Here is a 20,755-nt window from a genome sequence, read left to right as displayed (position 1 = left end):
TGCCAACTGAGATATATTAGATGATAATATTGTCTAAGTCAACCCACTTTCTCTCTTCTTATTACTCAATCTATAGGGTAAGGAGCCACATCAATTATTATGTTTAACTTTTACTGAGTAAGTGAGTCATGTCAACAAAATTACATAACATGGCAATTTATTTAACCGATGCCTCAAATTGTGCCAAATTTGAAAAATTGAGGTTCTTGATTGAAAAAAAAAGATTTTAGGTACTCGATCATAAGCTAAACAAGAGGTCAGGTATGTTTGATATCATTATTCTTAACTCTTAAACAGCTTTAAGAATAACATCATTCTTGCTTCTTTTTTCTCCCTTTCTTAAGTTCTTGTTTTTTTCTATACATTTTTTTCTTTGCTTTTTTTTTCTTTCTTTATTGAACATAAATTTGAAAAGATACATGAAAATCTAGACATTATTCTAATAGACAAGTGCAAAAGAGATTACTGAATGCAAAATCACAGTACGATTAAGCACAAAAAAAAGAGTTTGATGAAAATTTTAGTGGGGAAATTCTCCTAGTAATGGAAAAACAAAGGCATTCACATAGGGATGGAAGAGAGGGACGTGAAAAGTGAAGCAACAATGCCAATTTCCATCTTGCAAAGTCTCTGTCTTTTTTCAATTGCTCTCTTCCGCTTCTGCTTCACTTTCTGGACAAAAAAGTAAATGACGTCCAGTGAAGATCTTGTTCTTCCTGAGTTTATGGTTTATCTACATAAATAGAGCACGTGTGGACAGAAAGCATCCTTGAAAGTCTTGGTCATCACTTTGTTTCACCATAACCCTTGGTTGTTCTCTACATGGACCGATTGAGCCATGACCTTTGGAGAGATCTTTTTGGGTTCCTTCTTAGCTTCCATCTTGTACTAATTTATAGTATGGTTAATTTTAAGCAAGACATGTAACGAGTGATAATTTTACTAGTAATGGAAATAGAGATATTCACGTAGGGATTGAAATAGAGGGACGTGAAAAGTGAAGTAATGAAGCCAATTTGCTTCCTTCCAATAAAGTATTGGTTTTCCTGATGAAAAGTACTTCATGAGTGTACTATCATGACTAGCAATTTGAGTTAGATCGAAGGGACTATATTTTGATGCACATTGTGTCCTTGAGTTAGAAGAATCAATTGTTCTCCTTTTTGTCCAGATTAAGACTATTGGTTGTCGTTTGAAAGAGAGAACCTTTTCTTGTGGCCATTCAAAGTAGAAGAAAGAGGTGATATTTCTTCACAATATTTCTTCACATGACTAACTTAGAGGATACGGATATCTTTGTAAAAAATTTATAACTTACAAATGTTTTGTTGGTTTTTATTTTTATTTTTAAAGTATAGGCTTTTACGTGGCACAATAGTGCTAAAAATTTGCGGCAACATGGGCGGCAATGATCCGTTGAAGGGTGCTGAAGTAGTTGTTGATGATTGTGAATTGCTTGATAGGAGAATTGTGGTCCTTTGAACATAAAAAGTTAGCTCAAAGCAATTTGCTTGATTGATTAGTTGGTGATTTGTGAATCGTTTACTATTTCTAGAGTAAAATTAAAAAAATAAAATTGCTTCATGGATTTGTTGGTGTACCCAACCCTCTTCTTGTTTAGCCCAACGCACATGTATCCGTTCTCCTTATCGAATAGTCAAAGTCAATTGTCTTTGATTGCACTTGTATAACAGAAAGTAAGATGCCATTGTTAGGTGGATCATCAACATATATTTCAAGCGGTGCAAGTTGCACAAAGATACTTATTTGTTAGTTGTATTAATTGTGGTCAGCTTCATTCATTGCTAGATAAGAAAAAGGGTCAGGCATCACCCTTATGAACAGGAAAATCATGCAAAGGACCACGATTCTCTTATCAAGTGGTTCTTGAGATCATTGCTGCCTGTCTTGCTATGAATCTTTAGCACTATAAATACCACGTAAAAGCCTACAGTGATCACATATTCACCAATAACGCATCAAACGAAGACATTGAAATTATAAGGTTACTAAGAATGCACGGATGACCAAAAAAAAAAAAAAAGAAAAGCCTTGGTCTTGGTCTTTGTTTAATGTTTTTGGTAGGTGAATAACTTGGTCTTCCTGGACTAAATAGTTTTTTTCTCTCCATTAACTCACTTCAGTTTTACATAAGAGAGAACTAAGCAAAAAGACAGGAAAAATTCGATAAGTTGTGAATAAATACAACTGTCGCTCAAGAGTTCCTAAGTTGAAAGATTCAATTTGAAAAATACATACACTGATCATAAGCCAATGCGTAGCATCGGTACTCTACAAGTATGTACACCGACAAGAGTTGGTGCCCGAGGTGGCCGAGGTAGAGCGCAAGCTGAGGCTAGCGCGAGTGGAGCAGCACCACGTCCCATTGGTGCCGGGGTAGCAGCCCCAGTTGATCAAGGAACGGTTGGGATCACGCAAGCGTTGGATGCTATGCGTGAGATGATGGGGCAACGGGCAGGATCAAGCTGCATTTCTGCTGCCATTTATTCTTTGCCCGCTACCGCTTTGCCAATGCTTTGAGCCTTGACGCGGCCGCACTGCCGTGCCTCGCCGAAGTTCCGCCTCATGAGATGCCTATGCCTGGTGGAACAGTTTTTGAAATTGAAGCCACCGAAGTTTACTGGGACAGGAGACCCCGAAGCTGCTGCTCTGTGGATCCAAGGACTAGAGAAAGCATTTGCACTATTGATGTGTTCTGAGACCGAGAAAGTGGTCCTCGCAGTCTACCAATTAGAAGGAGTTGCGAGTACTTGGTGGAGAACCACTCAAGGAGCGATATTTCCCGATGGTGTAGCCCCAGAATGGAACGCCTTTGTTGAGGCCTTCAACGGGAAATACTTTTCAGCAACTGCTAAAGAGATAAAGATGGTTGAATTCCAGCGCCTTCGCCAAGGCTCTATGACTGTAGATCAATAGGCGAAGTTTCCACAACTATCGCAATATGCCCCCGAATTAGTTGAGAATCCGGCAATAGAAAGTGAAGATTCGGATGGACTCAAGCCAGAGTTGAGGAGCCCATTGATTTTGCTGAATCTGAGAAATTATAATGACATTTATGAGAGAGCTCAGATGATCGAAAGAGACCAGAATGATAGAGCCGCCTCATCTGGATCGAGGTTTAGCTCTCATAGAGACAACATCCGCCAAGGAAAGAGGCCGATGTTTGGAAATAGATTCCAAGGCCCGCCCAGTAAGAAAAGTGGATTTAATAGGCCGGTACCCAATAGTGTTGGAGCATGTCGCTTCTGTGGGAGAAGACATGGGGTAGGACCGTGCCCAGCTAGGACGGGTGCATGTTTCGAATGTGGCCAACGGGGCCACATAGCTAGATATTGTCCAAAGAAGCAAAAGGACAACCTCGGTTGCGCCGCCACCGATGAGACAGATAGGAGGGTATGCCCCTGGGATGCACTTGCAAGGAGGACAGCGAGACCTCCCGGCTCGGGGGCAACGTGTACGCGATTACCCAAGGTCGGGCCGAAGGCTGGCCGGCGTGATCACAGGTACGGTCTCGCTCAACGACCAACCTGCTTATGCCTTGTTTGATTCGGGAGCAACCCATTCCTTTATTGCCGAGCAATATGTTAGGATGCTAGGATTGAATCCTGTATTGTTAGAATCGGCAATTTGCATATCTACACCCTTGAAAGATAAAGTTATTGCTGCTTTGGGATGTTCGGGGTGCAAGTTAGAGATTGGTGAGCGAGTGGGAAAATTGATTTGTTAGTCCTAGCCATGTATGATTTTGATTTGATAATTGGCATGGACTGGCTCACCAATCAACGAGCTAAAATGGACTGCTATCGCAAGGCGATTCGGTTTGACCCATTAGAGGAAAGAGTTTCGAGTTTGTCGGGAATCGAGGAGGACCTTCGATTTCCTTAATCTCTCGCCGAAGCAACTCGTTTGTTAGACGAGGGTTGCCGAGGCTGTTTAGCGACCGTCGTAGATAACGACGGTTGAAGGATGGTTGAAATGGAAGATATTGCGGTAGTACGAGGAGTTTCCAGGATGTTTTCCAAAAGAATTGCCGGGATTACCGCTGTAAGCATCACCCTTATGAACAGGAAAAGAAGTCCCGTGATCAATTGGCGGAGAGACCGACATCGGTGCGTGAGATCAAGTTTTGATTGTACATAAAGCTCACGAAGAAAAATGAGAAGTTCATATGGATGGACAATATAGTTTCCAAGAGCTGAAGGAAAGCATCACCCGTGTGTTGACGATTCCATCCGGTCCCTGAGGATTCGAGATCTATTGATGCGTCATTCGGGGATTTGCGTCTTTGAAACATGGCGAGTTGTTGCATACTAGTTGAGACCTCATGAATTGAATTATCCGACGATGACTTAGAACTCGACCATCAATTTGCGTTGAAGATTTGGAACTACTTGTGTGGGGAAAGTTTCAAATCTTCACTGTTGCCTCGGAGTCTCAAGTATTTGTTCTCTCGAAGGAGTTGAACATGAGACTGGATGGAATTGTTGAAGGATTATGATTGTGATATTTTATATCACCGGGAAAAGGTGCATTGAGTAGGAAGTCTTGGTAGCTCAAATCTTGATTAAGGAGTGGAACTTAATCGAGAGAGCTCGAGATTCCAAATTTGAGGAGGCCACCTTTCAAGTTTTATGGCCACCCTCGTGAGCCGGATGTCCAAGTCGGAATCAGCGGCTTCAACCGATCCTAGACGTACATAAAATTCTTCAGAGGATACCGACAAAGAAAAGCTGATTTTCAAAGTTTTCGATGATGGGGTGCCGAGGTTTCGTGGACATAACGATGTAGAGCTTAGATCATGCAAAGGACCACGATTCTCTTATCAAGTGGTTCTTGAGATCATTGCTGCCCGTCTTGCTGTGAATCTTTAGCACTATAACTACCACGTAAAAGCCTATAGTGATCACATATTCACCAATAACGCATCAAACGAAGACATTGAAATTATAAGGTTACTAAGAATGTATGGATGCCCAAAGAAAAAAAAAGCCTTGGTCTTGGTTTTTGTTTAATGTTTTTGGTAGGTGAATGTCTTGGTCTTCCTGAACTAAATAGTTTTTTTCTCTCATTAACTCACTTCAGTTTTACATAAGAGAACTAAGCAAAAAGACAGGAAAAATTCGATAAGTTGTGAATAAATACAACTGTCGCTCAAGAGTTCCTAAGTTGAAAGATTCAATTTGAAAAATACATACACTGATCATAAGCCAATGCGTAGCATCGGTACTCTACAAGTATGTACGTACGTATGTGTGTGTATATATATATAAAGTTGGTCAGTCCTCCTTGATGAGCCCCATCAATTATTTACTTTCCCCTTCCTAAAAGTTATTAATTTAAAAAACAGATGATTTAATCTAAAATCTATTTAGATATGAATTCAATTAATGAGATCAATTAATTATGAAATATGAAATTATATTAGATTACTAATGTTCATACACGTGCTACGCACAAACGAAGACATTTCGCTCATATTTTCAGATTACATGTAATTAAAAATTAGGAATTAGAATAAAATGAACTGTTTCTGTGGTTGACATGTAGCCCTTGAAATATTTTGGCGCGTGAAATTAACAAAAATATCTCCTGTTGTCTTTCACAAGGAGAATGAATAATCTTTCAAAAGAAAATTATTAAAGGGAGACCAAGAAATGAATTGAGAAGATAAAATTGTAGAACAAATATAGCGTAAACAAAAGTATGTGAGATTTGAACCTAGAGCAATGATTGTGTGATAAACCCTTTGGGACAATGACGTCACGAGTATTTGAACTATCGTCCCTTTGGCAATAAAGTACCTGAACTTTTTATTGTTCAATCAATTACCTCAATTTTTCAAATGTGGAAAAATGTGAGATCTTTGTTAAAATTACAGATTGAAAAGGTTGACACAGTGACTAGCGTTGTTAATTAGCTGTTAAATGTCCATATTGACGTCCGGTGTGATATATTGAGATGTTGTCACGTCAACAAAAGCAATCGAAGCTAAGATTATCTAAGCCAACACACGCTTTTTCTCCTCTCACCCAACTTACAGGGTAAACGAATCATGTCAACAAAATCGTTACAGCATAGCAATATATTTGACGGACACCTCAAATTGAACAAAATTTGAAGAAAAATACAGAGATTAATCCTGATCTAACGCATAAAAGTGTTACTAGTAATGATAACCAAGACATTCACATGGTCCAAGTCCTGGTCTTCCCGAAATCTATTAATGTTTCTGTCCCGTTAGCTCTTTTCCACTTTTGCTTCACCCTCCAGACAAAAAAAACACATGGTGTCCATTAAAGTCTGATGATGTTCTCTGAATATTACGAAACGAGCACTTGTGGACAAAAAGTACTTCATTTTCATTCCTCAGCCACTGCTGTGCATGTGAAGAGCACCCAAAATTGAACGGATGACAGAGTGCTCTGTCAAAAAGACACAGTGCTCTAGACAAAGAAGGCATATTATATCCAGTAAAGTCGCTGGTGATATTCCTTATGTGAAACGAGCACTTATAGACAAAAGCATTTTACTTTGATTTATCTAACCTTTGATATGCATCCTTGAAAGTCTTGATCTTCCTCGACTTCAAAGTTTTCTTTCTCCATTAGCTCACTCTCACTTTGCTTCCTCACAACCCTTGTTATTCTCTACAAACTATAGTGCCTAATTTCACCATGGCCATTGGAGAGATCTTTTTGGGTTCCTTCTTTCAGGTCCTGCTCGACAAGTTGGCTTCTATGGGATTGGAATATGCGCAACAGGAAGGAATCAACACCACCCTGCTCCAATGTAAGGTGATGCTAGAAACAATCAATGCAGTGCTTGATGATGCAGAGGACAAGCAACTCAACGGTGACCGTCTAGTGAAGCTATGGCTAGATGATGTTAGGGACTTGGCCTATGACTTGGAAGACTTTCTCGATGAGTTTGAAACCACTCAAGCCAAGTTGGAGGCAGAATCCAGCACAAGCAGAGGTCAGGTGAAAAGGAAGTTCCCTTTCTTTAGCCTACCGCGCTCGCTCGTGTTTGAAACTATGTTACAAGAGATCAAAGGCAGGTTTGAAGATATTGTCAACAGGAAGGCTCCCTTAAGCTTGAGAGAGAAGGTTGTGGACAGATCCCACTACACCAACAAAAGGCTCCCTAGCACTTCTCTGCCGGAGCCTCAGTTTTTCGGTAGGGAGAAGGAAGAAGTGGAGACACTCAAACTACTAATTAATGAAGCCAAAAATGCCGATAGCGCATTGAGCATAGTCTCCATCATTGGGATGGGCGGTGTTGGAAAGACGGCCTTGGCTCAACGGTTGTATAATGATGCCAAAGTGAGTAATTGTTTCGAGAGGAAAGCATGGGTATGTGTTTCAGATGTTTTTGATGTTCTCGACATAACAAAGACTATTTTGCAATCGGTCACCCGAGAGCCCTGCAAGGACAAAGATCTTAACGAGCTTCAAATAGAGTTGAAGGATCGTCTATCCGGAAAGAAGTTTCTTGTGGTCTTAGATGATGTCTGGAATGAGAAGTACGGAGAATGGACTTCCCTCTTAAAGCCATTTGAAGCGGGGACTAAGGGAAGCAAGATCATCATCACGACGCGCAACCATCATGTCGTTTCCATAACAGGAGCTTCGCCATATCCTTTGAGGGAGTTGTCCATTGATAATTGTACCAGCTTATTAGCCTATCATGCTTTGGAAGAAAGAAATTTCGAGACGCGCCCAGATTTGGAAATAGTAGGCAAGAAAATAGCTGAAAAATGTAGAGGTTTACCTTTGGCAGCGAAGACATTGGGTGGTCTCCTACGGAATAAAGAGAATCTCGACGAATGGGAAGCTATCTTAAATAACAATATATGGGATGCGGCACCAGGAGAAAATGATGAGATTCTTCCAGCTTTGAAATTGAGTTATGTCCATCTTCCTTCTTATTTGAAGAGATGTTTTGCTTATTGCGCAATCTTTCCAAAGGACTACGAATTTGAGAGGGATGAGCTGGTGCTCTTATGGAGAGCGGAGGGCTTTTTAGATGGACGAAAAGCAAAAGAGAATACCTTGAGATTTGGACGGAAATACTTCGATGAGTTAGTATCTAGATCATTTTTTCAACAATCGAATGTTGACACATCGAAGTTTTTGATGCATGATCTTTTGAATGATCTAGCAAAGTCAATTGCGGGTGTGACATGCTTTACCTTTGGGGAGTCTCAAGTAGTGAGTGATGAAGATGATGCCTCTTTTGAAGAGAAAGCTCGTTATGCATCATGTGTCTCACAATTTGTTACATCAAAAAGCTCGAGAGCATATGCTGCAATGAAGGTACTAAGAAGTTTAATGCTATCGACTATTCAATCTGATCATTATAGAAAAGAAATTTTTATTTCTGGAAAGGTGCTGCACGACTTGCTAACAAACTTGAAGTACTTGCGGGTGTTATCATTATGCCATTGTAACATCTTGGAGGTACCGAATTGTGTATGTGATTTAAAACATCTCCGATATCTCAATCTCTCATACACCGGTATCAAAAGGCTACCCGAGTCAATTGGTGCCTTGTGCAAATTACAAGCTTTAATCTTAAGAGGTTGTGAAATGCTTTCTATGTTGCCTCTAGGCATCACAAAATTGGTCAGGTTACAATTTCTTGACATTCGAGAAACAAGGAGTCTCAAAAAGATGCCATTGGGTATTAATAATTTGAGGAATCTTATTATCTTGCCCAAGTTTGTGGTAGGACTAGAGAAAGGGTCACAATTAAAGGAGTTAAAGAACTTGCCACATCTTCAAGGAGAGTTACTCATATCTGAATTGCAGAAGGTGGAAGAAGTTAGAGATGCAATCGATGCTAATTTGTTTGGAAAGCAAGATCTTAGCGACTTATTCTTACATTGGAATGAAGGTTTTGGAGATTTCCGAAATACAGAGCGCGAAGCACGGGTTCTTCACTCTCTGCGACCTCACACTAATATAAAAAATATCACTATCTCATACTATGGTGGTGAATCACTCCCGTCATGGTTAGGTGATCCATCCTATTCTAAGATAGTGTATTTGTGCTTGCTTGGCTGTCCTCGTGTTAGTTCACTACCATCACTTGGACAGCTCCCTTCACTCAAAGAATTATCTCTTGAAGGTCTAAGTGCAGTACACATGATAGGCTTAGAATTTTACGGAACTAAAAGCCCTTTTCCATCCTTAACAATTTTGAAGTTTGAACGGATGTCGGCATGGAAAGATTGGTCTTATTATGCTGGAGGTCGAGAAGAAAAAGTACCATTCCCCTGTCTTCAGCATCTTGTTGTCCAAAGATGTCCAAAGTTGACGGGGACATTGCCTCATCGATTAGATCATCTCATAAAGCTAGAAATTTGTTCATGCTCGCATTTGAATGACTCAACCAATAAGGTTCATCTTCCATCTCTTTGTGAGTTACACATTAATGATTGTAACAAGGAGATCTTAAAGTGTTTGGACAACCTAACTTCTTTAACCATTCTCAAAATCAAGAATCTTGCGGAGCTTGTTTGCTTTGATAATGGATTTATGAGCTACTTGGTCAAGCTAAAGAAGCTTCATATAAGTAGCTGTTACAAGCTAACATACCTATGGCCAGATGGAGATGGAATGCGAAATCTTTCTTGCCTCCAGAGTGTAGTCATTGAATATTGTCCTCAACTCAAATCTTTTATGGAGGGAGAAGGAGAGATTGAGCTGCCATGCAACCTTGAAAGGATGGACTTGGGGGGTTGCATGAGTTTAGAAAGGCTTCCAAGCAAGATGCACACACTTAAACGTTTGAGCATTTGGGGTTGTCCAAAAATCATGGGACTAACCATTCCTCCAAATGATTCGAGTAGCAATAACTCGATGTCGCAGCTTGAATATATGTGGATTAGCGGTTGTGATTCTTGGATATCTTTTCCATTTGCTAAGGATAGACTTGCTACTCTTAAGACACTTCATATCACGAATTGTAAGGGAGTAGAGTCTCTAGCAGAGATCACCACAGTAGACTCGCTAGAATCTCTAGATTTTTTCGATTGTATGAATTTGAGAAGCCTACCACAGTGCCTTCGCACGCTCGTCCATCTCACTCATTTATCTATACATAATTGTCCAGCACTAGAGATGGAGGACTTGCCTCCCCTTCCCCTCACCTTGTCGCGTCTTTCACTTTTTAGGTGTCCGAAGATAAAGTCTATTGCCAGCTCTAACATTGATAGTTGTAACAATCTCACTTATTTGGAAATAATGGAGTGTCCAGCATTGGAGATGGAGGACTTCCCTCCCCTTCCAGTCACCCTATTGTGCCTTCGACTTGAGTCTTGTCCGAAGATAAAGTCATTGGAGTGGCATCGTCTTACGTCCCTTCAGGAGCTACAAATTTGGGATTGTGAAAATATCGAATGCTTCCCCGAAGGAGGCTTGCCTCCAAATTTGCGATCGTTTCATATTAGGGGGTGCAAGGATATGAAGCAGCCAGTGAGAGAATGGGGCTTGCCCATGCTCACTTCCCTCGAGAGACTGGTAATGGAGGGAAGCAGCATGGGAGGGGACGGAGACAAGGAGTGCTTTCCTTCGAAGGAAGACGACGAGGATTCCTGGAGTCTTCTCTTTCCTTCCTCTCTTGTCTCTCTTATATTGGGAAATATGATGAACGTCGAAAGACTATCGAGTGGCCTTCGCAACCATCTCTCCTTTCTCCGATATTTAAGGATTGTCAATTGTCCGAAGTTGAGGGACTTGCCAGAGGATGGCCTCCCTCCCTCCCTCCAACAATTATTTATATCTGATTGCGAGAATCTGAAAGATCGATGCTCAAAACACACCGGCGACTATTGGCCCCTCATCCAAGACATCCCTCTCATCCTCATTGATGGCTTTTTGCTCCAGTGAGTTTTCTAGGGTTCGGGTAAGTTTATGATTTTGAAAGCATCGATTTCCAATTATGCTTCCTCAACTCGATGCTCCATACAAATCGATACTTTCCACGAAGAAGCTCCGCATAAATTTCCGGAAATCCGAGAAATCCCTGACATCCGCATCGATTGGGTTCTCACATCCGATGAAGTGAATCCGACCCACTTTTGCTTTCATTTGCTAACTGCCGCGATCCATCCCTTCGATCTACGGTCGGATTTCTAAGGGTTCGGGTAAGTCCTTTCGTCTTGAATGCATCGCTTTCGTGTTTCTGTTCTTCAGTTTGATGCTTAATTACGAAGTAATTTCTTCCAATGCGCGCAAACGTTTGCTTCTCGTGTTGAAGTACGACTGAAATTTAGAGCTGAAAAATTGATAATTGGCTTCTTGAATATCCAGCAAGAGCTTCCTTTAGTCTCCGATTGCACTGCTTGCGGAAGTTGATGATGATATTCTTGTATGCCACAGCTGCATCCATGTCCGCTACTGCCTTGGGCCGGATTTTCTCTTTAGCCACCGCAAGGCTCTTTCGAACGGCAAGTAATTCAGCCTCCTCTGCAGGCAACACTCTCCCCTGTTTCAGTTTTGGCCTCAATCCCAACAATTTTTTGTTCATATATGGATGCAAAGTTGGGGTACCTGCCAGAGGATGGCCCTTTCTCTCTCTCCCTCCCTCCAAGAGATCCCTTTCATCAGCATTGATAGCATTCAGATCCAATGAAGTAAAATCGATCATACCCGGGCCATGATAAAAGATTTGTTAACCGCCGCGATTCATTCTTTGATGTACAGTAAGTTTTCTTGGGTTCGGGTGAGTTTCTGGTTTTCAAGGCATCAATTTTAATTCTGCTCCCTCAATTCGATGCGTAATACAAACTGATATTTTAGCCCAAGTCTGTAGCTCACTTTGAAAGCCAGAAAATGAAATTTATTGAATTGTTAATTGACGGGAATTGCGCTACTGTCTTCTCTTCTCGATCAGCTCATCCCACATCAAGATTTGACATGTCTCACCCTCTGTGGCAGATTGTTTGCCGTTGTCAATGATATCTCCTGCTTGTTCCAAGGAGAATGTAGCTTTTCTTAACCAGCAATATGGATGGAACAGAACCACTAATGAGGTCATCATCGTCATAGAAGCTTATAGAACTCTGAGGGATCAGAGGCCTTACCCTGCTGATCAAGTTGTGAGAGATATCAGCAGGAAGTTTGGTTTGGTGCTCTTCGACAGCTCTTCTAAAACCACTTTTGTGGCCTCTATGAGTAATGATAATGTTCATTGGTTTCGTTCTGGGATGTCGCTCTCAATCTCTCCCTCCGCCTGCAATCTATATCTAATCCTTTCTGTTCTCTGAATCATGCAGGATGTTGATGGAAGTGTTGCTTTCTTCTGGGGAAGTGATTCTGGAGGCAATCTTGTTCTCTTGGATGATGCAGAAGTCGTGAAGATGGGCCGTGGGAAATCTTTTGCACCATTCCCTAAAGGTAATTATTTTTTCGGATTGTTAATGCGGCTCCACTGGAGTTTGGTCCATGCATTGCAATGTGAAAAGTAAGGATGGATGAGCTCTGCTGATATTAAGCAGAGTTCATAGGAGAATGTTATGTTGTTTTTTTGGTAAAGAGAGAATGTTTTGTTGTGGGGTAATATCATATTGGACAAATTGGTTCCGAACCTAAATTTATAATTTATGGTTAAAATGGTGTTCTCTACCTGTATGCATGTTTCGATTTGTGCTTTTTCACCTTTAATGTTGCTCTTCCAGTGGTTTTCAAGCGCCAAATCATTCACCTTAAAACGTTGCCTTCTTTTCCAACTCAGGATGCTGCTTCACGAGCTCTGGAGGTTTGAGGAGTTATGAGCACCCACCAAATGAGGTGAAGCCAGCTCCTCAATTTGATGCTTGATACAAACTGATTTTCCTCGTTCAAATTTTTCACAAACCAGCCACTGAAGGGGAAAGATTGATATATGTAGAATGAAATGTTCACAAAGCTACGTCTTGCTATATTGATGACATATCTTGAACTCTTCTTGATGCCCAAAAACTGTGCTTATTTTTGCACATGAGTGACCCACCAAACAAATTGTGAATCAAAATGCACTATGCTCTGCGTGAGAATCATCAAGAATCATAGTGTTCTACAATCATATTCCTCTGCATTTTCAGCATTTGTTTTATGTTCTCTTCCCAACTTCTTTTTTCTTGTGCCCTTAAGCTCATTCACTGTGGTTATTTTGTAGATACCACTGTGATCTGTATTGGAAAAATCTCTTGGAAGGATCACTTGTGAATGCTGTTGAGGTGGGGCTAATGCTGTCGATGTTAAGTCTCACTTTTTGCAATTTAATAAACGGAGAAAGAAGCATTTACTTTTATTTGGTGCACTGAGATGTTCTGAATTTTCTTCTAGTGAATACGATCTAAATAAGAATAATCTTTTCTAAAATCTAAAAACATTGATTAGTTATGTGGATGCTGTGATATGATTGCCAAGCAAAGGGACACACTTTTTTTTTTTTTCAATGGTTTCCTTTATCATTGAAACCTTCTTTTTGTTGATGATGATCCTTCGTAGTATTAACCAGTCAATCTGGGATAAATTTCTGGGGCACCTCATGGCTCCAACCTTTCAATGCCACACCAATTCATGACGGCGTTGATATTCCATAAATCACCTTCTGCTTGGGTCTTGATCTCTGGTGGGTTAGGAACTATTATTAAAAGCTTGTAAAAAAAATTTTAGCCAATTTACTCATGCTTGTTTGGTTGAGATTGAAATGATATGCTACCTGCTTCTGTGATTGTGTTGTCAGCAGTGACCTCTGGGGCAAATCTGTTTAGTTCTTTAAAGTATCAGTCGTGTGCGTTTACTCTGGAATATTACTTTGTCTTACATTATGTTATTTAATTTGAAAATACCTTCTTATGTGGCATTCTTTCTATAGGGAGTTCCGGACCAAAAGTTTCAAGCTCACTTGTGTTTGTTTGGTGTAGCTGGAAATCTTGCACTTTGACAAATGCAAACCTTGTCTGATACATCTCCTCCCTCTATGCTACTGTTGCATATGTAAATTTTTGGTTGAAGCAATTTTCATGTGAGATTGTGAAGCTTTGTTAGAGGTTAGTTAATTTGTGATCTAAATTGCAGCTCACTGTGTACTTTCTCTGAGGCTTTTTGGATGTTATTGCACATATAACATGGTGCTTTGCCCATATAAATAGGTGGTCAGAAAAGCAGTGTTGCATTTGCCAAGATGAATTTCGAGAAACCATACATAGTTTTGCTTGTGAGCCATCCGATCATCTGGTAAGTTATACTCATTTTTCTCCATTTTGCGACTTCGATGACTTTTTCAGTTAGCTTGTAATATTGTTCTTGCACTAATTGAACTTATAGGAATCTGGTCTTTACATTGAAAATACAATGGAACCAATTAGTGATCACAACAGGGAGCCTCTGCCATCTTACATCTAACTTATAATGGAACAGAACCAATCTCATTGTTCCAACTGGCAAAATAATGGGAATTGAACATGTATGCTAGCATGATTAGTGTTTTTGTATTGCAGTAATCTATAATACCAAGTATTTCCGATATCCTATAGGCAGCATTGGGTTTTGTACATGATTAATGTGGAAATTTCTTTGTATGTAAATGTGGACTTTAAGTTCTGCTTTAATGACCTATGACTACTAAAGTTTTATCTTTGTAAATTGCTAGTTTCTTGTCTAAGGATTGATGAGTATGATTCTGTGTTTTTTACTATCCCAAACTGCAGGATTTGGATGCGGTTGAGGCGCTCATTCGAGGGCTGGTCTTGTTCCAAGGAAGGTGTCTGATGGTGAGATTGATTTTTTTGCCAGAATACTTCAATTTGACCAATGATGGATTGTCTTTACAGCTAATAGCCATCTTTTCACCTTGATTTGCAGGTTAGTCACGATGAGCATCCAATATCTGGAAGCGGGGACAAGCTTTGGGTGGTTTCTCAAGGCAAGGTGGTGCCTTTCTATGGGAATTTTCAGGATCATAATAAGATACTTCAGTCCTCGTCGAATCAGGTGAGTTTAGTTCTTGTCATCAGCCAAGAGTGGTTCAATGGGATCACATCACATTACCTTATAAAACATAAAATGAGGCTTTGTTACATAGAGAAAGCAAAAAAGGATGAAGAGAGGATTGCTGCTGATATACAGGATGTACTCACAGTAACAACGGCCCCTCGTTTGTCATTTTGATTAGGGCTCATGGAAGGATGAGTCCTAAGTTTTTAACATTGAATATGCAGTATCATTTGCCACTAGCTTAAAAAGTTTGTACTTTTGACTCTAAGTACATAATTGCTTTTAGTAACTATATTGTAGGAGCCACAAAATACAATGTGAATTTCTGTATGTGAAGTGGTTAGATAATATCCTTTTAACATTTTCAGGTCAATATTCAAAATAAGAAGCTCTCTTTCTTCCCATAACGGTTATTGTATAGATGGAAGGATAAATTGAAAACAGAGGTTTGAATATGTGAATGAAACAGCTAAATTTTGAATGAACTATGTAGGCCGAAACCCATTTAAAAACTGATTACTTGGTCAAAGAATAAAGTTTATCTTTCTTCTATTCAAATTCCCACTCCATCTCTTGATAAAGGTAGCTTTAACCACCAAAAAAGAAAAATAATTGTGATTTCATTGTTTAGGAAGGCAATGATTCGATCAAACTGATTTTTGTTGGACTTTGTTGTGATATCATGAAAGGTTCCATATATCAGCCTAAAGGAGATAGTGGAACTCAAGTCTCTGGTTCATTTTGAAAGCAAGAAAATGAAATTTATTGGATTGTTAATTGATGGAAATTGCCGTACTGTCTTCTCTTCTCAATCAGCTCATCCCACATCTAGATTTGACAGGCCTTACCCTCTGTGCCAGATTGTTTGCAGTTGTTGATGATATCTCCTGCTTGTTCCAAGGACACAGACAATGTTGCTCTTCTTAAGCAGCAATATGGATGGAATAAAACCGCTAATGAGGTCATTATCATCGTAGAAGCTTATTGGACTCTGAGGGATTGGAGGCCTACCCTGCTGATCAAGTCATGAGAGACATCAGCAGGAAGTTTGGTTTTGTGCTCTTCGACAGCTCTTCTAAAACCATTTTTCTGGCTTCTGTGAGTTACAATAATGTTCATTGGTTTTGTTCTAAGATATCGCTCTCAATTTCTCCCTCCACCTGCGATCTATACCTAATCCTTTCTATTCTCTGAATCATGCAGGATGCTGATGGAGGTGTTCCTTCCTTTTGTGGAATTGATTCTGGAGGCAGTTTTGTTCTCTTAGATGATGCAGAAGTCATGAAGATTGGCTTTGGGAAGTCTTTCGCACCATTCCCTAAAGGTAATTATTTTTTGGGTTTGTTGATGCGGCTCTACTGGAGTTCGGTCCATGCATTGCAATGTGAAAAGTAAGGATGGATGAGCTCTGCTGGTATTAAGCAGAGTTCAGAGGAGAATGTTTTGTTGGGTAACAGCATTTTGGAAAAATTGGTTTTGAACATAAATTTATAATCTAAGGTTAAAATGGTGTTCTTTACCTGTATGCATGTATTGAAATGTACCTTTTCACCTACAATGTTGCTCTTCCAATGATTTTAGTGCCAAATCGTTCACCTGTCAACATTGCCTTCTTTTCCAACTCAGGATGCTTCTTTACCAGCTCTAAATGTTTGAGGAGTTACGAGCATGCACCGAATGAGGTGAAGCCAGTTCCTAGCATGAATAGCTCGAGCTGAGTGCACAGCGCTACATTTTGAAGTGGTGCAGAGACTAAGGAGTCCAGCATGCCTAGAGTTGGGAATGCTGCGAACCGGTCCTCATTCTACTGAGTCGTATGGTTTGTGGCCTTTTTTTTGGACAGGCCTTTAGCTATTGAAGGGCCTTCACGCTTTCTCATACATTGACAATTTTTCAGCTCTAATGGTTGGTTACTCTATGTTGAGAGTTTGGGATGACACCAAGCCTTTAGAGAACCTGATCATGCTTTGTGCAGTAATATCTTTCTGGCATTTCATTTAGCCATCACGCAGAGTCCATTCACTGTCATGTTTTTTTTTTTTACTTAGATGTCTATTGCGAAATTGTTCTCTCCATTTGTAAATTAGGCCAGTACGACATTGTTATATGAGGACAAATGTGAACTATAAAAACTTGGAGCATGCTGGTCCTCATATGGGAATCGAGCTTACACGATACCTTGTGGCACGTTAGATATTAAAGGCTAAAGCAGTAAACTCGTACAATTTTAAGAGCAGTCAAAAGGACCTTGATGTCATGTTTTGATACAATCTTAATGCATGAAGGCCTGCCATCTCTGGTAAAAGACCTCTTTAGTCCTCATCATATGTTGTTATCTGAAAAACGTATGTTTGTCAAGTTCAACATCAGTCTCATCTTTGATCGATATGAGCTCTCCTGCTAAATTTCTTACATAAGGAAGTGATGGTTTTGATAGATGGGCCGTCTACATAGCACAGGCTGCACAACTAACCTACTAGTCGTGCTTAAAAAAAATTCTCCATATCCACTTCTTTTTGTTTAATTACTCTGCACAAAAATTCAACGTGTTCATGGATCTCCATACAACATCAAGTATACTACCAGTATCATGCTTAAATCAGGTCTCCACCTATCTATGTAGCTATCTCAACTTAGCTTCAGCTTCGGGTAGGTTTGGGGCATCGAACACCTTGCAGACACACTGATTCCCTCTGACTTTCCCAAACATTAACCTAGTTGTGGCTGCATGAGCCCGAACATGCCCGCCTGCAGGTTTCATTGGGTCTGATAACACAGCTCCGCCTGGATCAGCTACGACTGAAACAAATAAATCAAAGACAAAGTCTTAAAAATAATAAAATCCTTTTCCTATGTCATGGACTGCAGCTACTGTATGCATCACCAATTTACACCAATTAGCTGGTTCTTGAGATTTACAAGAATCAGTATGAGCTTAGTGCAGTCCCTAAAATGCTATTTGTCAGTGTGCAACCATCAAAGGGCTAAATTGAATAACAACTTTGAATGGATGCAGGACTACCTGGGAGAAATGAGATGTGATGCAGTACCTTGATTGGCCACGTACACTGCCACAAACACTGCCACGTTAGATTCCTCAGCTATCTTAATTAAACGTAAGACATTTGTGCCAATTTTTGCTGCAATCTGGAAGTCATTAGTGTCAAATCAGATAAGCTGCAGAATAACAACTTGCATGATTTGATGGCTTCAGGATCAACCTGGGGCTCTGCAAGTTCTCTTGCAGTAAAATCCGCTTGGAAGAGAGCAATCACCAAATCGACAATCTGAAGAAGGCACTCACCATAGGTCAATTATCCACACCTCAGAAAATCTGTAGGGTTTGATTCTCGAGCAGTGTCTTACCAGTAATTTGAATGGTTCTTCAGACATTTTGGCAGCCAAACCAAGAAGCAAGTTGTACTGATGCTCAGAAGTAGAGGCACGGGCATAAATGATCTTCAAATTCATGGAAAGACTAGATTACAGCAAGTACACTAGCCAGAAAAGTAAGAGTTGCCACCAGTATAGGAAAGCATTTCTTACATTATCTAAGACATGCAGGTGTACCAAGTTAAGAAAGTGCACATGCGCTTACATGGACAGACAACGTTTATGAAACACAAGCAGCTTTGTCAAGGTCAAGAAAAATACAGACAGATTATAATAGGATACAAAGTTCCTTTTGCTTCCTTTTGCGTCGATATAAGCTACCTTGCCATTTCCTCCTCTCATGTGAGTTGGCAGCTGAAAATATTTTACGATCATGGAATCCACAAACCATTAATAAAGAATGATTGAAAACAGGGGTAAATACTGTTGTAGGATTTGCAAATAAAGTAGAGTATCTTCAAGCATCACATTCGACTAATGATCAACCCAAGTCCGAGTCCGACTATGATTAAGGCTTTTACTCGGTTATGACATAGTACAAACTCTTCTGGCCTTTTCCCTGCTTGGTTTGAGCCACTATATATGCGTTCCAGTATACTGACTGCAGATTACAGAAAATGAGTGCCATACTTCTAGAATCACCTAACACACATTATGATGCCAAGATCACCCACATCTTTATACTCCATAGAAATTCAATCATTATGTTACTATTTGGCATTGTTCATCTGAGAAAAAAAATGCAACAGAAGTTCAAGACAGAAACCTAATATCCAATTCAGACCAACCTGAGAAGTAACACATAGGGTATATGCCAGCTGTGTTTTCCCAGACTTGAAGTGACGTCAGCAGCATTTTCTGAGAAAGCTAATTAACAAAAGCAACTAAAAGTTCATCAAAGGTAACGTCGTTGGACTGTGATTTTCACCCAGATTCGCCAAATGCTTCTGTAATTGCCGGAGTTTCAATACCACCCGTTAACATTGCCAAACCGATGAAATTTGTATTTGTTGAAATGCATGAAGAATAAGACACAGAATCTGCAAAAGAAAGTCTTTTACTGCCTAAAAGCTCATCGAGGGGGCTTCCAGTTCTGATGCAAACAACCGACGACTCTCTCTGGAAAAACGAAGACATTGAAAGTACTTTGAGCAACAGATTTGCTAATTTGCAGGCTTTATTTCAAGGGTATTCTGAACCATTTTAGCTTGAAGTTTGCAGAATTAAGAACTTACTCTGAGCAGAGCATCACTTCCAATAATATAGCCAAAATTCTGATAAAACAAAGGGAAGTCAATGCGAGATGCTTATAGAAGTTCAAATTGAGTGGAGCCACCATCTCATATCTTTTCAACTTTTGCCTCAGATAATCCTTTTATTCCAGTTAAGTGCTACAAAAATAAACAAAAAAAAAGCAATTCACTTGGCCAAATAAGAATACGTTCCTCAACTCAGCATCGCGTTAAACTCTTATGTTTCCTGGTGAATGTAGAATGTCAGGACAAAAGCATTTCCTAGATGATCAATGACAATCTAGCTTTCCAACAGTGATTATTGATGAATTTAGCTTAGGATATTCCTTATTAATCCAGCTATGTCACCAATACAATGGTGCAATTCCAATGTCACGTAACATTGCTCTTGTATGATCAGAAGACAAAAACTAAAAACTATTGTACGTGCAGGAAATCACGACAGGTGTCGAGAGAAAGGTCGAGATGTAAATCATGATAATCACGGCCATAGCTTCATCGAACCATTTGCATCTTAATTTTAACTTTCGGAACACGGATCAGAAAACCACGATAATCAATCTCAGAATCAAAGGACGCACCGAAACTCATTAGGAAAGCGATGACATGAACAGAGAGCGTTGCCTACACTCTGTTTTTCCGTAACTCACGTTTGTTTGTCGATCGTTTCGAGCAGGTCTCATGCTTCGTCGTCGACGTCCTCTCTTTCCACGATCTTCTGCTCTTCGGCTCCGAACATCAACGAGCGAACACGAGACGAAACTCAGAGTCATCGTCGCCGGCGATCGCGCTGCGGAAAAGGACATGAACCGAAATCAAGCGGAGATCGCGAAACTCAGTTGAGAGACGAAAGCATCTTCGACGACGATGGAGTTTGACGATCGGCGATGAAGTTCGCTGCGTCTGCGCAGGAGAAGAGACTTTTGAATTTTTCTGCGGATATTGGAAACGATCGGAAATTGGAGGGGATCTTAGAGAGAGAGAGAGAGAGGCGGGAAGCGGGGAAGAATGGCTCTTGGCTTATTTTCCTTTTCTCTTTTTTCTTTCGTTATTCGGAGATAGATCCTTATAAATTGAGGTTTAATGGATCTGTCAGATACA

The 20,755-nt window shown here is 40.2% G+C and overlaps 1 protein-coding gene and 2 pseudogenes across 1 annotated transcript; 2 read left to right on the top strand and 1 right to left on the bottom strand.

The window, feature by feature from the left end:
• Window positions 1-6,470: 6,470 nt before the first annotated feature.
• LOC104432250 (putative disease resistance RPP13-like protein 1) lies at window positions 6,471-15,133 on the top strand. Its single transcript, XM_039306449.1, has 10 exons — window positions 6,471-11,170; window positions 11,406-11,748; window positions 11,964-12,200; window positions 12,302-12,422; window positions 12,760-12,815; window positions 13,183-13,243; window positions 13,937-14,062; window positions 14,165-14,249; window positions 14,723-14,785; window positions 14,877-15,133. The coding sequence occupies exon 1, from the start codon at window positions 6,696-6,698 to the stop codon at window positions 10,911-10,913; it is 4,218 nt and encodes a 1,405-aa protein (XP_039162383.1). The 5' UTR covers window positions 6,471-6,695; the 3' UTR covers window positions 10,914-11,170; window positions 11,406-11,748; window positions 11,964-12,200; window positions 12,302-12,422; window positions 12,760-12,815; window positions 13,183-13,243; window positions 13,937-14,062; window positions 14,165-14,249; window positions 14,723-14,785; window positions 14,877-15,133.
• Window positions 12,296-16,852, top strand: LOC104429258 (annotated as a pseudogene).
• Window positions 16,853-17,320: 468 nt separating this feature from the next.
• Window positions 17,321-20,672, bottom strand: LOC104429259 (annotated as a pseudogene).
• Window positions 20,673-20,755: the final 83 nt, after the last annotated feature.

Source organism: Eucalyptus grandis, chromosome 2 (assembly GCF_016545825.1).
Source record: "Eucalyptus grandis isolate ANBG69807.140 chromosome 2, ASM1654582v1, whole genome shotgun sequence".
Classification (NCBI taxonomy): domain Eukaryota; kingdom Viridiplantae; phylum Streptophyta; class Magnoliopsida; order Myrtales; family Myrtaceae; genus Eucalyptus; species Eucalyptus grandis.
The sequence above is the reverse complement of the archived record's forward strand: the minus strand, read 5'-3'. Positions and strand labels throughout refer to the sequence as shown.

Coding starts and splice junctions, on each gene's coding strand:
- LOC104432250 (XM_039306449.1), top strand. CDS start 6,696: ATGGCCATTGGAGAGATCTTTTTGGGTTCCTTCTTTCAGGTCCTGCTC.